Raw genomic sequence first — 15,386 nt, 5'->3', positions numbered from 1 at the left:
TACCAACATAGCCTATGAGGTAATGTTAGTGTAGAGGACATACCAACATAGCCTATGAGGTAATGTTAGTGTAGAGGACATACCAACATAGCCTATGAGGTAATGTTAGTGTAGAGGACATACCAACATAGCCTATGAGGTAATGTTAGTGTAGAGGACATACCAACATAGCCTATGAGGTAATGTTAGTGTAGAGGACATACCAACATAGCCTATGAGGTAATGTTAGTGTAGAGGACATACCAACATAGCCTATGAGGTAATGTTAGTGTAGAGGACATACCAACATAGCCTATGAGGTAATGTTAGTGTAGAGGACATACCAACATAGCCTATGAGGTAATGTTAGTGTAGAGGACATACCAACATAGCCTATGAGGTAATGTTAGTGTAGAGGACATACCAACATAGCCTATGAGGTAATGTTAGTGTAGAGGACATACCAACATAGCCTATGAGGTAATGTTAGTGTAGAGGACATACCAACATAGCCTATGAGGTAATGTTAGTGTAGAGGACATACCAACATAGCCTATGAGGTAATGTTAGTGTAGAGGACATACCAACATAGCCTATGAGGTAATGTTAGTGTAGAGGACATACCAACATAGCCTATGAGGTAATGTTAGTGTAGAGGACATACCAACATAGCCTATGAGGTAATGTTAGTGTAGAGGACATACCAACATAGCCTATGAGGTAATGTTAGTGTAGAGGACATACCAACATAGCCTATGAGGTAATGTTAGTGTAGAGGACATACCAACATAGCCTATGAGGTAATGTTAGTGTAGAGGACATACCAACATAGCCTATGAGGTAATGTTAGTGTAGAGGACATACCAACATAGCCTATGAGGTAATGTTAGTGTAGAGGACATACCACCATAGCCTATGAGGTAATGTTAGTGTAGAGGACATACCACCATAGCCTATGAGGTAATGTTAGTGTAGAGGACATACCAACATAGCCTATGAGGTAATGTTAGTGTACAGAACATACCAACATAGCCTATGAGGTAATGTTAGTGTAGAGGACATACCAACATAGCCTATGAGGTAATGTTAGTGTAGAGGACATACCAACATAGCCTATGAGGTAATGTTAGTGTAGAGGACATACCAACATAGCCTATGAGGTAATGTTAGTGTAGAGGACATACCAACATAGCCTATGAGGTAATGTTAGTGTAGAGGACATACCAACATAGCCTATGAGGTAATGTTAGTGTAGAGGACATACCAACATAGCCTATGAGGTAATGTTAGTGTAGAGGACATACCAACATAGCCTATGAGGTAATGTTAGTGTAGAGGACATACCAACATAGCCTATGAGGTAATGTTAGTGTAGAGGACATACCAACATAGCCTATGAAGTAATGGGCACTGTTGGGTTTCCCTCCGATGACACCCAGGGACTGGGGCAGCTGGAAGCACTGCTGTGAACAAGAGACACAGAAAGAGGGGACAGAATTTGACCTGGCTGTATACACATAAAAAAAGGTCACTACACTTTAGATTTGTTGGTGATTATTAGCCTGGCCCCAGATACGTTTGTGTTATATAGCCATCTCTAACGGCACGACAACAACCGTAGGAGTTGGTAAGACAGCACAAACAAACAGATCTGGGACCAAGCTCTTTCTCTCAGTCCCACCTTCAGGGTCTCGATGTAGGCCTCGTTGATATCGCTCAGGCCCAGCCTGAGAGGAATGAGGAGGAGTAGGGGGTTCCAGAGAGCTGTCTCCTCCTCAGCCAGGGCGCAGGCCCCCTCCAGGCAGCCGTTACGCTCTGACACCCCCCCCTGGAGATCCACACACGCTGCTCCACCATAGTCCAGCCAGGGCATACACAACCGCTCTGGGGAGAACAGCAACGTTACATAGCAAACAGTGCCTTCGGGAAAGTATTCAGACCCCTTGACTTTTTCCACATTTTGTTACATTACAGCCTTATTCGAAATAAAATATTAAATATTTTCTTTTCCCCCTCATCAATCTACACACAATACCTCAATGAAAAAGCAAAAACACAGTTTTTTTTTCTTCCCCCGGCTAATTTATATAAAATAAAACTGAAATATCACATTTTCATAAGTATTCAGACCCTTTACTCCGTACTTTGTTGAAGCACCTTTGGCAGCGATTACAGCCTTGAGTGTTCTTGGGTATGACGCTACAAGCTTGTCACACCTGTATTTAGGGAGATTCTCCCATTCTTCTCTGCAGATCCTCTCAAGCTCTGTCAGTTTAGATGGTGAGCATCGCTACACAGCTATTTTCAGGTCTCCAGAGATGTTAGATCGGGATCCGGGCTCTGGCTGGGCCACTCAAGGACATTCAGAAACTTGTCCCGAAGCCACTCCTGCATTGTCTTGGCTGTGCGCTTAGGGTCGTTGTCCTGCTGGAACTTGAACCTTCGCCCTTGTCTGAGGTTCTGAGCGCTTTATAGCAGGTTTTCATCAAGGATCTTTCTGTACTTTGCTCCGTTCATCTTTGCCTCGATCCTGACTAGTCTCCCAGTCCCTATCGCTGAAAAACATCCCCATAGCAGGATCCTGCCACCACCATGCTTCACCAAAGTGATGATAACAGGTTTCCTCCAGACGTGACACTTGACATTCAGGCCAAAAAGTTCAATCTTGGTTTCATCAAACCAGAGAATCTTGTTTCTCATGGTCAGAGTCCTTTAGGTGCCTTTTTGCAAACTCCAAGTGGGCTGTCATGTGCCTTTTACTGAGGAGTGGCTTCCGTCTGGCCACTCTACCATAAAGGCCTGATTGGTGGAGGGCTACAGAGATGGGAGAACCTCGAACAAGGACAACCATCTCCACAGAGGAACTAGAGATCTGTCAGAGTGACCATCGGGTTGTTGGTCACCGTTTTTTTTATTTTATATATACATTTGCTAAAATTTCTAAAAACCTGTTTTCGCTTTACCATTATGGGGTATTGTGTGTTGATTGATGAGGGAAAAAATATATATTCAATCAATTTTAGAATAAGACTGTAACGCAAAACAAAACGGGGAAAAAGTCAAGAGATCGAATACTTTCCCAAGTCCGTGGGCACATCTATACATACACAACCACTCTGGGGAACAGGACAGGAGGTCAGCTTGAATTAGAGTCGAGCTCACTCATCAAGCTAACATGAGTGGGACTAACAGTTGATGGCCCCTCTTTAACCATGTATGAGTGGGACTAACAGTTGATAGCCCCCCCTCTTTAACCATGTATGAGTAGGACTAACAGTTGATGGCCCCTCTTTAACCATGTATGAGTGGGACTAACAGTTGATAGCCCCTCTTTAACCATGTATGAGTGGGACTAACAGTTGATAGCCCCTCTTTAACCATGTATGAGTAGGACTAACAGTTGATAGCCCCTCTTTAACCATGTATGAGTAGGACTAACAGTTGATGGCCCCTCTTTAACCATGTATGAGTGGGACTAACAGTTGATAGCCCCTCCTCTTTAACCATGTATGAGTGGGACTAACAGTTGATGGCCCCTCCTCTTTAACCATGTATGAGTGGGACTAACAGTTGATGGCCCCTCTTTAACCATGTATGAGTGGGACTAACAGTTGATGGCCCCCCTCCTCTTTAACCATGTATGAGTGGGACTAACAGTTGATAGCCACCCCCCTCTTTAACCATGTATGAGTGGGACTAACAGTTGATGCCCCCCCTCCTCTTTAACCATGTATGAGTAGGACTAACAGTTGATGGCCCCCCTCCTCTTTAACCATGTATGAGTGGGACTAACAGTTGATAGCCCCCCTCTTTAACCATGTATGAGTAGGACTAACAGTTGATGGCCCCTCTTCTTTAACCATGTATGAGTGGGACTAACAGTTGATGGCCCCCCTCCTCTTTAACCATGTATGAGTAGGACTAACAGTTGATAGCCCCTCTTTAACCATGTATGAGTAGCACTAACAGTTGATGGCCCCCCTCCTCTTTAACCATGTATGAGTAGGACTAACAGTTGATAGCCCCTCTTTAACCATGTATGAGTGGGACTAACAGTTGATGGCCCCCCTCCTCTTTAACCATGTATGAGTGGGACTAACAGTTGATGCCCCCCCTCCTCTTTAACCATGTATGAGTAGGACTAACAGTTGATGGCCCCCCTCCTCTTTAACCATGTATGAGTGGGACTAACAGTTGATAGCCCCCCCTCTTTAACCATGTATGAGTAGGACTAACAGTTGATGGCCCCTCTTCTTTAACCATGTATGAGTAGGACTAACAGTTGATGGCCCCCCTCCTCTTTAACCATGTATGAGTAGGACTAACAGTTGATGGCCCCCCTCCTCTTTAACCATGTATGAGTAGGACTAACAGTTGATGCCCCCCCTCCTCTTTAACCATGTATGAATAGGACTAACAGTTGATAGCCCCTCTTTAACCATGTATGAGTAGCACTAACAGTTGATGGCCCCCCTCCTCTTTAACCATGTATGAGTAGGACTAACAGTTGATAGCCCCTCTTTAACCATGTATGAGTAGCACTAACAGTTGATGGCCCCTCTTTAACTATGTATGAGTGGGACTAACAGTTGATGGCCCCTCTTTAACTATGTATGAGTAGGACTAACAGTTGATGGCCCCTCTTTAACTATGTATGAGTGGGACTAACAGTTGATGGCCCCTCTTTAACTATGTATGAGTGGGACTAACAGTTGATGGCCCCTCTTTAACTATGTATGAGTGGGACTAACAGTTGATGGCCCCTCTTTAACTATGTATGAGTGGGACTAACAGTTGATGGCCCCTCTTTAACTATGTATGAGTAGGACTAACAGTTGATGGCCCCCCTCCTCTTTAACCATGTATGAGTAGGACTAACAGTTGATGGCCCCTCTTTAACTATGTATGAGTAGGACTAACAGTTGATGGCCCCTCTTTAACCATGTATGAGTAGGACTAACAGTTGATAGCCCCTCCTCTTTAACCATGTATGAGTGGGACTAACAGTTGATTCCCCCCTCTTTAACCATGTATGAGTAGAACTAACAGTTGATGGCCCCTCTTTAACCATGTATGAGTAGGGCTAACAGTTGATAGCCCCTCCTCTTTAATCATGTATGAGTGGGACTAACAGTTGATGGCCCCTCTTTAACCATGTATGAGTAGGACTAACAGTTGATGGCCCCTCTTTAACCATGTATGAGTGGGACTAACAGTTGATAGCCCCTCCTCTTTAATCATGTATGAGTGGGACTAACAGTTGATAGCCCCTCCTCTTTAACCATGTATGAGTGGGACTAACAGTTGATAGCCCCTCCTCTTTAACCATGTATGCGTGGGACTAACAGTTGATAGCCCCTCCTCTTTAATCATGTATGAGTGGGACTAACAGTTGATAGCCCCTCCTCTTTAACCATGTATGAGTGGGACTAACAGTTGATAGCCCCTCCTCTTTAACCATGTATGAGTGGGACTAACAGTTGATAGCCCCTCCTCTTTAATCATGTATGAGTGGGACTAACAGTTGATAGCCCCTCCTCTTTAACCATGTATGAGTGGGACTAACAGTTGATAGCCCCTCCTCTTTAACCATGTATGAGTGGGACTAACAGTTGATGGCCCCCCTCCTCTTTAACCATGTATGAGTGGGACTAACAGTTGATGGCCCCTCTTTAACCATGTATGAGTGGGACTAACAGTTGATAGCCCCTCCTCTTTAACCATGTATGAGTGGGACTAACAGTTGATGGCCCCTCTTTAACTATGTATGAGTAGGACTAACAGTTGATGGCCCCTCTTTAACCATGTATGAGTAGGACTAACAGTTGATAGCCCCTCCTCTTTAACCATGTATGAGTGGGACTAACAGTTGATTCCCCCCCCCCTCTTTAACCATGTATGAGTAGAACTAACAGTTGATGGCCCCTCTTTAACCATGTATGAGTAGGGCTAACAGTTGATAGCCCCTCCTCTTTAATCATGTATGAGTGGGACTAACAGTTGATGGCCCCTCTTTAACCATGTATGAGTAGGACTAACAGTTGATGGCCCCTCTTTAACCATGTATGAGTGGGACTAACAGTTGATAGCCCCTCCTCTTTAATCATGTATGAGTGGGACTAACAGTTGATAGCCCCTCCTCTTTAACCATGTATGAGTGGGACTAACAGTTGATAGCCCCTCCTCTTTAACCATGTATGCGTGGGACTAACAGTTGATAGCCCCTCCTCTTTAACCATGTATGAGTGGGACTAACAGTTGATAGCCCCTCCTCTTTAACCATGTATGAGTGGGAATAACAGTTGATAGCCCCTCCTCTTTAACCATGTATGAGTGGGACTAACAGTTGATAGCCCCTCCTCTTTAACCATGTATGAGTAGGACTAACAGTTGATAGCCCCTCCTCTTTAACCATGTATGAGTGGGAATAACAGTTGATAGCCCCTCCTCTTTAACCATGTATGAGTGGGACTAACAGTTGATAGCCCCTCCTCTTTAACCATGTATGAGTGGGACTAACAGTTGATAGCCCCTCCTCTTTAATCATGTATGAGTGGGACTAACAGTTGATAGCCCCTCCTCTTTAACCATGTATGAGTGGGACTAACAGTTGATAGCCCCTCCTCTTTAACCATGTATGAGTGGGACTAACAGTTGATAGCCCCTCCTCTTTAATCATGTATGAGTGGGACTAACAGTTGATAGCCCCTCCTCTTTAACCATGTATGAGTGGGACTAACAGTTGATAGCCCCTCCTCTTTAACCATGTATGAGTGGGACTAACAGTTGATGGCCCCCCTCCTCTTTAACCATGTATGAGTGGGACTAACAGTTGATGGCCCCTCTTTAACCATGTATGAGTGGGACTAACAGTTGATAGCCCCTCCTCTTTAACCATGTATGAGTGGGACTAACAGTTGATGGCCCCTCTTTAACTATGTATGAGTAGGACTAACAGTTGATGGCCCCTCTTTAACCATGTATGAGTAGGACTAACAGTTGATAGCCCCTCCTCTTTAACCATGTATGAGTGGGACTAACAGTTGATTCCCCCCCTCTTTAACCATGTATGAGTAGAACTAACAGTTGATGGCCCCTCTTTAACCATGTATGAGTAGGGCTAACAGTTGATAGCCCCTCCTCTTTAACCATGTATGAGTGGGACTAACAGTTGATAGCCCCTCCTCTTTAATCATGTATGAGTGGGACTAACAGTTGATAGCCCCTCCTCTTTAACCATGTATGAGTGGGACTAACAGTTGATGGCCCCCCTCCTCTTTAACCATGTATGAGTGGGACTAACAGTTGATAGCCCCTCCTCTTTAACCATGTATGAGTAGGACTAACAGTTGATGGCCCCTCTTTAACCATGTATGAGTAGGACTAACAGTTGATAGCCCCTCCTCTTTAACCATGTATGAGTTGGACTAACAGTTGATAGCCCCTCCTCTTTAACCATGTATGAGTGGGACTAACAGTTGATAGCCCCTCCTCTTTAACCATGTATGAGTGGGAATAACAGTTGATAGCCCCTCCTCTTTAACCATGTATGAGTGGGACTAACAGTTGATAGCCCCTCCTCTTTAACCATGTATGAGTAGGACTAACAGTTGATAGCCCCTCCTCTTTAACCATGTATGAGTGGGAATAACAGTTGATAGCCCCTCCTCTTTAACCATGTATGAGTGGGACTAACAGTTGATAGCCCCTCCTCTTTAACCATGTATGAGTGGGACTAACAGTTGATAGCCCCTCCTCTTTAATCATGTATGAGTGGGACTAACAGTTGATAGCCCCTCCTCTTTAACCATGTATGAGTGGGACTAACAGTTGATAGCCCCTCCTCTTTAACCATGTATGAGTGGGACTAACAGTTGATAGCCCCTCCTCTTTAATCATGTATGAGTGGGACTAACAGTTGATAGCCCCTCCTCTTTAACCATGTATGAGTGGGACTAACAGTTGATAGCCCCTCCTCTTTAACCATGTATGAGTGGGACTAACAGTTGATGGCCCCCCTCCTCTTTAACCATGTATGAGTGGGACTAACAGTTGATGGCCCCTCTTTAACCATGTATGAGTGGGACTAACAGTTGATAGCCCCTCCTCTTTAACCATGTATGAGTGGGACTAACAGTTGATGGCCCCTCTTTAACCATGTATGAGTGGGACTAACAGTTGATAGCCCCTCCTCTTTAACCATGTATGAATGGGACTAACAGTTGATAGCCCCTCCTCTTTAATCATGCATGTTCTATAGATTAATGAGGCACTGTGTTAATCCTGTAGTACCGTGACTGTGTTCACTACTCACTGATCTCTTCGATCACCACAGTGTTGTCCATAGCAACGTGTACAGCCAGGCGACTCCACGAGTCAAACACAGCTAGTTTCCTGAGGGGCAAGACCGGTGATATTCAACACAGTGTAGCAGTCATCATCTGTATCACACACTGTGTAGACATAGCCTGAGTGCCAGTCTGTTTGTGCTAATGCCAATGTCTGGCTTGACAATGACAGCAATGGATATTGGCAAGAGCACACAGAGATCTGGGACCAGGCTAGTGCAGTCATCATCTAGACTGGAGACTGTACTTACTTCAGTACCTGTGCCACTGTGTTCGGTCCGTACCACTGACCTACAGACTTCCCCTCCCCGACTCCCATCTGGGCTGCAGTACACAGACAACTGATGTTAGTGCCTTCCTAATAATGATGTCATCTGGGCTGCAGTACACAGATGTTTTATCCTAATAATGATGTCATCAGACTGCAGTACACAGATGGTTTATCCTAATAATGATGACATCAGACGGCAGTACACAGATGTTTTATCCTAATAATGATGTCATCTGGGCTGTAGTACACAGATGTTTTATCCTAATAAAGATGTCATCTGGGCTGTAGTACACAGATGTTTTATCCTAATAAAGATAAATGTCGTTATGCCACTGATGTCATCATAGTAAATATAGTATAATGCTACTGGTGTCAGAAATACCACTCATTCCTTTCGGAATATAAAGTACGACTGTCTCAAGACGTTCATCGTCGTACAAGATTTACAAGTCAGTATTCACCGATTTGATGTAAAGAATAGTAGCCGTCTTTCTTGTCAAGGAAGGCGTTGAGGATACAGATGTAGTCTTCTCTCTGAGACTGGCTCCTCGCCCATCTCCAGTCTGCTTAACAAACACACCATTATCAATGGCTGGTTGAAACCCCTTTGTACAGAACACACATAGTACACGTGCAACAAGAGATTTGTATCACAACAGCGCCGCAGATTATTTGGTGAAGTACATTTGATAACTTGACTAACAGAAGTTAAATGTTGAAGGGTACACACAATAAAACGAGCTGTATGCTTCAGGGAACAGATTACGGTTACAAGATTAGAAAAGCGGTCATTCATACCTCGGCCTAGATGCCTGCGGACCAGGGCCTCGCCTAGGATCATCTGTCCACATCGCAGCATGCAGCCCCAGCCTGTGTCGGACGTAGGCCCTGTCCCTCCTGGAACACATTGAAACAATCTGCACCTGATAGGCTAATCGTATTGGCGTATACAATCAAGAATTACCTTGGTTTATTCTGTGGCCTGCTACAGTCGTTTTAGGCTACTCACCAATGGGCGGGAAGTTTTTTCTGTAGGTGAACCATAGTCGTGAAGTGACATGTGAAAGAATGTTTTCCTTTTCTGGATAAGCAAAGACAATGAGTTAGCTTTTTATTTTTTATTTTACCTTTATTTAACCAGGCAGGTCAGTTAAGAACAAATTCTTATTTTCAATGACGGCCTAGGAACAGTGGGTTAACTGCCTGTTCAGGGGGCAGAACGACAGATTTGTACCGGTTACTAGTCCAACGCTCCAACCACTAGGCTACCCTGCCGCCCCTTACGGTAGGTCTTTACATACAGTCTGCCGCTTACAGTAGGTCTTTACATACAGTCTGCCGCTTACAGTAGGTCTTTATATACTGTCTGCTGCTTACAGTAGGTCTTTATATACAGTCTGCTTACAGTAGGTCTTTATATACAGTCTGCCGCTTACAGTAGGTCTTTATATACAGTCTGCTTACAGTAGGTCTTTATATACAGTCTGCTGCTTACAGTAGGCCTTTATATACAGTCTGCTTACAGTAGGTCTTTATATACAGTCTGCCGCTTACAGTAGGTCTTTATATACAGTCTGCTTACAGTAGGTCTTTATATACAGTCTGCTTACAGTAGGTCTTTATATACAGTCTGCTGCTTACAGTAGGTCTTTACATACAGTCTGCCGCTTACAGTAGGCCTTTATATACAGTCTGCCGCTTACAGTAGGTCTTTATATACAGTCTGCTTACAGTAGGTCTTTATATACAGTCTGCTTACAGTAGGTCTTTATATACAGTCTGCTGCTTACAGTAGGTCTTTACGTACAGTCTGCCGCTTACAGTAGGCCTTTATATACAGTCTGCTGCTTACAGTAGGCCTTTATATACAGTCTGCTTACAGTAGGCCTTTATATACAGTCTGCTGCTTACAGTAGGTCTTTATATACAGTCTGCCGCTTACAGTAGGTCTTTATATACAGTCTGCTTACAGTAGGTCTTTATATACAGTCTGCTTACAGTAGGTCTTTATATACAGTCTGCTGCTTACAGTAGGTCTTTATATACAGTCTTCTGCTTACAGTAGGCCTTTATATACAGTCTGCTGCTTACAGTAGGTCTTTATATACAGTCTGCTGCTTACAGTAGGCCTTTATATACAGTCTGCTGCTTACAGTAGGTCTTTATATACAGTCTGCTGCTTACAGTAGGTCTTTATATACAGTCTGCTGCTTACAGTAGATCTTTATATACAGTCTGCTTACAGTAGGTCTTTATATACAGTCTGCTGCTTACAGTAGGTCTTTATATACAGTCTACTGTCACCATCGTCGACATCTCTAACACACATATACTGGGGCAGTCTACTGTCACCATCTCTAACACACATATACTGGGGCAGTCTACTGTCACCATCTCTAACACACATATACTGGGGCAGTCTACTGTCACCATCGTCGACATCTCTAACACACATATACTGGGGCAGTCTACTGTCACCATCGTCGACATCTCTAACACACATATACTGGGGCAGTCTACTGTCACCATCGTCGACATCTCTAACACACATATACTGGGGCAGTCTACTGTCACCATCGTCGACATCTCTAACACACATATACTGGGGCAGTCTACTGTCACCATCGTCGACATCTCTAACACACATATACTGGGGCAGTCTACTGTCACCATCGTCGACATCTCTAACACACATATACTGGGGCAGTCTACTGTCACCATCGTCGACAACTCTAACACACATATACTGGGGCAGTCTACTGTCACCATCGTCGACATCTCTAACACACATATACTGGGGCAGTCTACTGTCACCATCGTCGATATCTCTAACACACATATACTGGGGCAGTCTACTGTCACCATCGTCGACATCTCTAACACACATATACTGGGGCAGTCTACTGTCACCATCGTCGACATCTCTAACACACATATACTGGGGCAGTCTACTGTCACCATCGTCGACATCTCTAACACACATATACTGGGGCAGTCTACTGTCACCATCGTCGACATCTCTAACACACATATACTGGGGCAGTCTACTGTCACCATCGTCGACATCTCTAACACACATATACTGGGGCAGTCTACTGTCACCATCGTCACATCTCTAACACACATATACTGGGGCAGTCTACTGTCACCATCGTCTCTAACACACATATACTGGGGCAGTCTACTGTCACCATCGTCGACATCTCTAACACACATATACTGGGGCAGTCTACTGTCACCATCGTCGACATCTCTAACACACATATACTGGGGCAGTCTACTGTCACCATCGTCGACATCTCTAACACACATATACTGGGGCAGTCTACTGTCACCATCGTCGACATCTCTAACACACATATACTGGGGCAGTCTACTGTCACCATCGTCGACATCTCTAACACACATATACTGGGGCAGTCTACTGTCACCATCGTCGACATCTCTAACACACATATACTGGGGCAGTCTACTGTCACCATCGTCGACATCTCTAACACACATATACTGGGGCAGTCTACTGTCACCATCGTCGACATCTCTAACACACATATACTGGGGCAGTCTACTGTCACCATCGTCGACATCTCTAACACACATATACTGGGGCAGTCTACTGTCACCATCGTCGACATCTCTAACACACATATACTGGGGCAGTCTACTGTCACCATCGTCGACATCTCTAACACACATATACTGGGGCAGTCTACTGTCACCATCGTCGACATCTCTAACACACATATACTGGGGCAGTCTACTGTCACCATCGTCGACATCTCTAACACACATATACTGGGGCAGTCTACTGTCACCATCGTCTCTAACACATCTCTAACACACATCTCTATACTGGGGCAGTCTACTGTCACCATCGTCGACATCTCTAACACACATATACTGGGGCAGTCTACTGTCACCATCGTCGACATCTCTAACACACATATACTGGGGCAGTCTACTGTCACCATCGTCGACATCTCTAACACACATATACTGGGGCAGTCTACTGTCACCATCGTCGACATCTCTAACACACATATACTGGGGCAGTCTACTGTCACCATCGTCGACATCTCTAACACACATATACTGGGGCAGTCTACTGTCACCATCGTCGACATCTCTAACACACATATACTGGGGCAGTCTACTGTCACCATCGTCGACATCTCTAACACACATATACTGGGGCAGTCTACTGTCACCATCGTCGACATCTCTAACACACATATACTGGGGCAGTCTACTGTCACCATCGTCGACATCTCTAACACACATATACTGGGGCAGTCTACTGTCACCATCGTCGACATCTCTAACACACATATACTGGGGCAGTCTACTGTCACCATCGTCGACATCTCTAACACACATATACTGGGGCAGTCTACTGTCACCATCGTCGACATCTCTAACACACATATACTGGGGCAGTCTACTGTCACCATCGTCGACATCTCTAACACACATATACTGGGGCAGTCTACTGTCACCATCGTCGACATCTCTAACACACATATACTGGGGCAGTCTACTGTCACCATCGTCGACATCTCTAACACACATATACTGGGGCAGTCTACTGTCACCATCGTCGACATCTCTAACACACATATACTGGGGCAGTCTACTGTCACCATCGTCGACATCTCTAACACACATATACTGGGGCAGTCTACTGTCACCATCGTCGACATCTCTAACACACATATACTGGGGCAGTCTACTGTCACCATCGGGGCAGTCGATCATCTCTAACACACATATACTGGGGCAGTCTACTGTCACCATCGTCGACATCTCTAACACACATATACTGGGGCAGTCTACTGTCACCATCGTCGACATCTCTAACACACATATACTGGGGCAGTCTACTGTCACCATCGTCGACATCTCTAACACACATATACTGGGGCAGTCTACTGTCACCATCGTCGACATCTCTAACACACATATACTGGGGCAGTCTACTGTCACCATCGTCGACATCTCTAACACACATATACTGGGGCAGTCTACTGTCACCATCGTCGACATCTCTAGCACACATATACTGGGGCAGTCTACTGTCACCATCGTCGACATCTCTAACACACATATACTGGGGCAGTCTACTGTCACCATCGTCGACATCTCTAACACACATATACTGGGGCAGTCTACTGTCACCATCGTCGACATCTCTAACACACATATACTGGGGCAGTCTACTGTCACCATCGTCGACATCTCTAACACACATATACTGGGGCAGTCTACTGTCACCATCGTCGACATATCTAACACACATATACTGGGGCAACAGTACACCCGTTTTATGATCCCATGTCTATCAGTACCTGTGAGTGCATTGAATTCTTTCCCCAAGATCCACACTGGCTCTGAGGTCTCTGGAAAATCGTCAAACTCTCCAAAGCCAAGTGTGTCGTATGTGAGAGTAGCTGAAATATATAAGTACATCTAATTCAGAACACCTTGTTTCATGGCTCTCACACACACACTTCAACAAGGAATTATTAATGAACACATTCCTAATATTGAGTTGCACCACTCCCTTTTGCCCTCAGAACAGCCTCAATTTGTCGGGACATGGACTCTACAAGGTGTCGAAAGCGTTCCACAGGGATGCTGGTCCATGTTGACTCCAACGCTTCCCACAGTTGTGTCAAGTTGGCTGAATGTCCTTTGGGTGGTGGACCATTCTTGATACACACAGGAAACTGTTGAGCGTGAAAAACCCAGCAGCGTTGCAGTTCTTGACACAAACCGGTGAACCTGGCACCTACTACCATACCCCTTTCGAAGGCTCTTAAATCTTTTGTCTTGCCCATTCACCCTCTGAATGGCACACATACACAATCTCAATTGTTTCTAGGGTTAAAAATCCTTCCTTAACATGTCTCCTCCCCTTCATGTACACTGATTGAAGTGGATTTAACAAGTGACATCAATAAGGGATCATAGCTTTCGCATGTCATAGAATGAGCATGTTGTACACTCAGTGTATATTTATTTCAGTAACAGGACTAGTAGATAGCTAGCTTCCAAGCACTGCAAAACATACTCAATGCAGATTGACAGTTGAGCTTGCTGGCTAGCTAGCCAAAGATGGGATTGCGACAGAGAATGACATTGCAAATACAGATTTGGCTTGCTAGCTACGTGACCATCCTTTCAGCAGTTGTTGGTAGGTAGCTAGTTAGTTTTCTAGTGACACTGGACAATAACGTTATGTTACATGGGTATAGACGACAAAAGATGATTTGTCTTGGGAGTCAGGGACCCAATTATGCTAACGTTACACTGATGTCAAGGACAGAACATAGCCGCAGCTAAACATGGGGTTTATTTCACCTTAGTTTCGTCGTTTTCAGTCAAAAATATAATGATTGCTAGGTTAGCTAGCTAGTTCACCAGCAAAATGTTTTATATAATCTACCAAACTGACATCTGCTGATTTTTAGCCTGTCTGCCTGTTAGCGAGTAACAGTATCTGCCTAACATACAAGCTAAGACTATTTTGATTCACATTTAAAATAGATGTTAACCTAAACTGATGTACAAATTGGAATCCATTATGGAATAGCTAAATATGCCGTGCCTTTGTTCAGAGTGACTCTAAAACACAAAAGTTTTAAATCATTGTTTCCTTAATTAAGAAATCTTTCCTACCTGCATCCATCCTGGCAGTTCTTCACCCTATCTTGTTGTTGTTGTTGGCCCGTCCAGCAGTGTAAAATATCATACGACCAATGAGAATTCAATACTGCCGAAATCGCCTT

At 44.5% G+C, this 15,386-nt stretch overlaps 1 protein-coding gene across 2 annotated transcripts in view; it reads right to left on the bottom strand.

The window, feature by feature from the left end:
• The window catches only part of atg4b (autophagy related 4B, cysteine peptidase), a 19,685-nt gene extending 4,299 nt beyond the window's left edge, over positions 1-15,386 (bottom strand). Inside the window, exons 1-9 of one of the 2 annotated variants that reach the window (XM_064936183.1) lie at positions 15,277-15,386; positions 13,944-14,045; positions 9,608-9,679; positions 9,397-9,495; positions 9,060-9,161; positions 8,579-8,651; positions 8,294-8,373; positions 1,661-1,863; positions 1,364-1,442 (exon numbers count right to left, since the gene is read on the bottom strand). In XM_064936183.1, coding sequence (XP_064792255.1) covers positions 1,364-1,442; positions 1,661-1,863; positions 8,294-8,373; positions 8,579-8,651; positions 9,060-9,161; positions 9,397-9,495; positions 9,608-9,679; positions 13,944-14,045; positions 15,277-15,286 — 820 coding nt within the window. In that variant the 5' untranslated portion in view covers positions 15,287-15,386. The remainder of the gene's footprint in view (positions 1-1,363; positions 1,443-1,660; positions 1,864-8,293; positions 8,374-8,578; positions 8,652-9,059; positions 9,162-9,396; positions 9,496-9,607; positions 9,680-13,943; positions 14,046-15,276) is intronic. The other variant, XM_064936184.1, reaches the window with a different exon arrangement.

The sequence above is a fragment of the Oncorhynchus masou genome, chromosome 24 (assembly GCF_036934945.1).
Source record: "Oncorhynchus masou masou isolate Uvic2021 chromosome 24, UVic_Omas_1.1, whole genome shotgun sequence".
Lineage (NCBI taxonomy): Eukaryota > Metazoa > Chordata > Actinopteri > Salmoniformes > Salmonidae > Oncorhynchus > Oncorhynchus masou.
The sequence above is the reverse complement of the archived record's forward strand: the minus strand, read 5'-3'. Positions and strand labels throughout refer to the sequence as shown.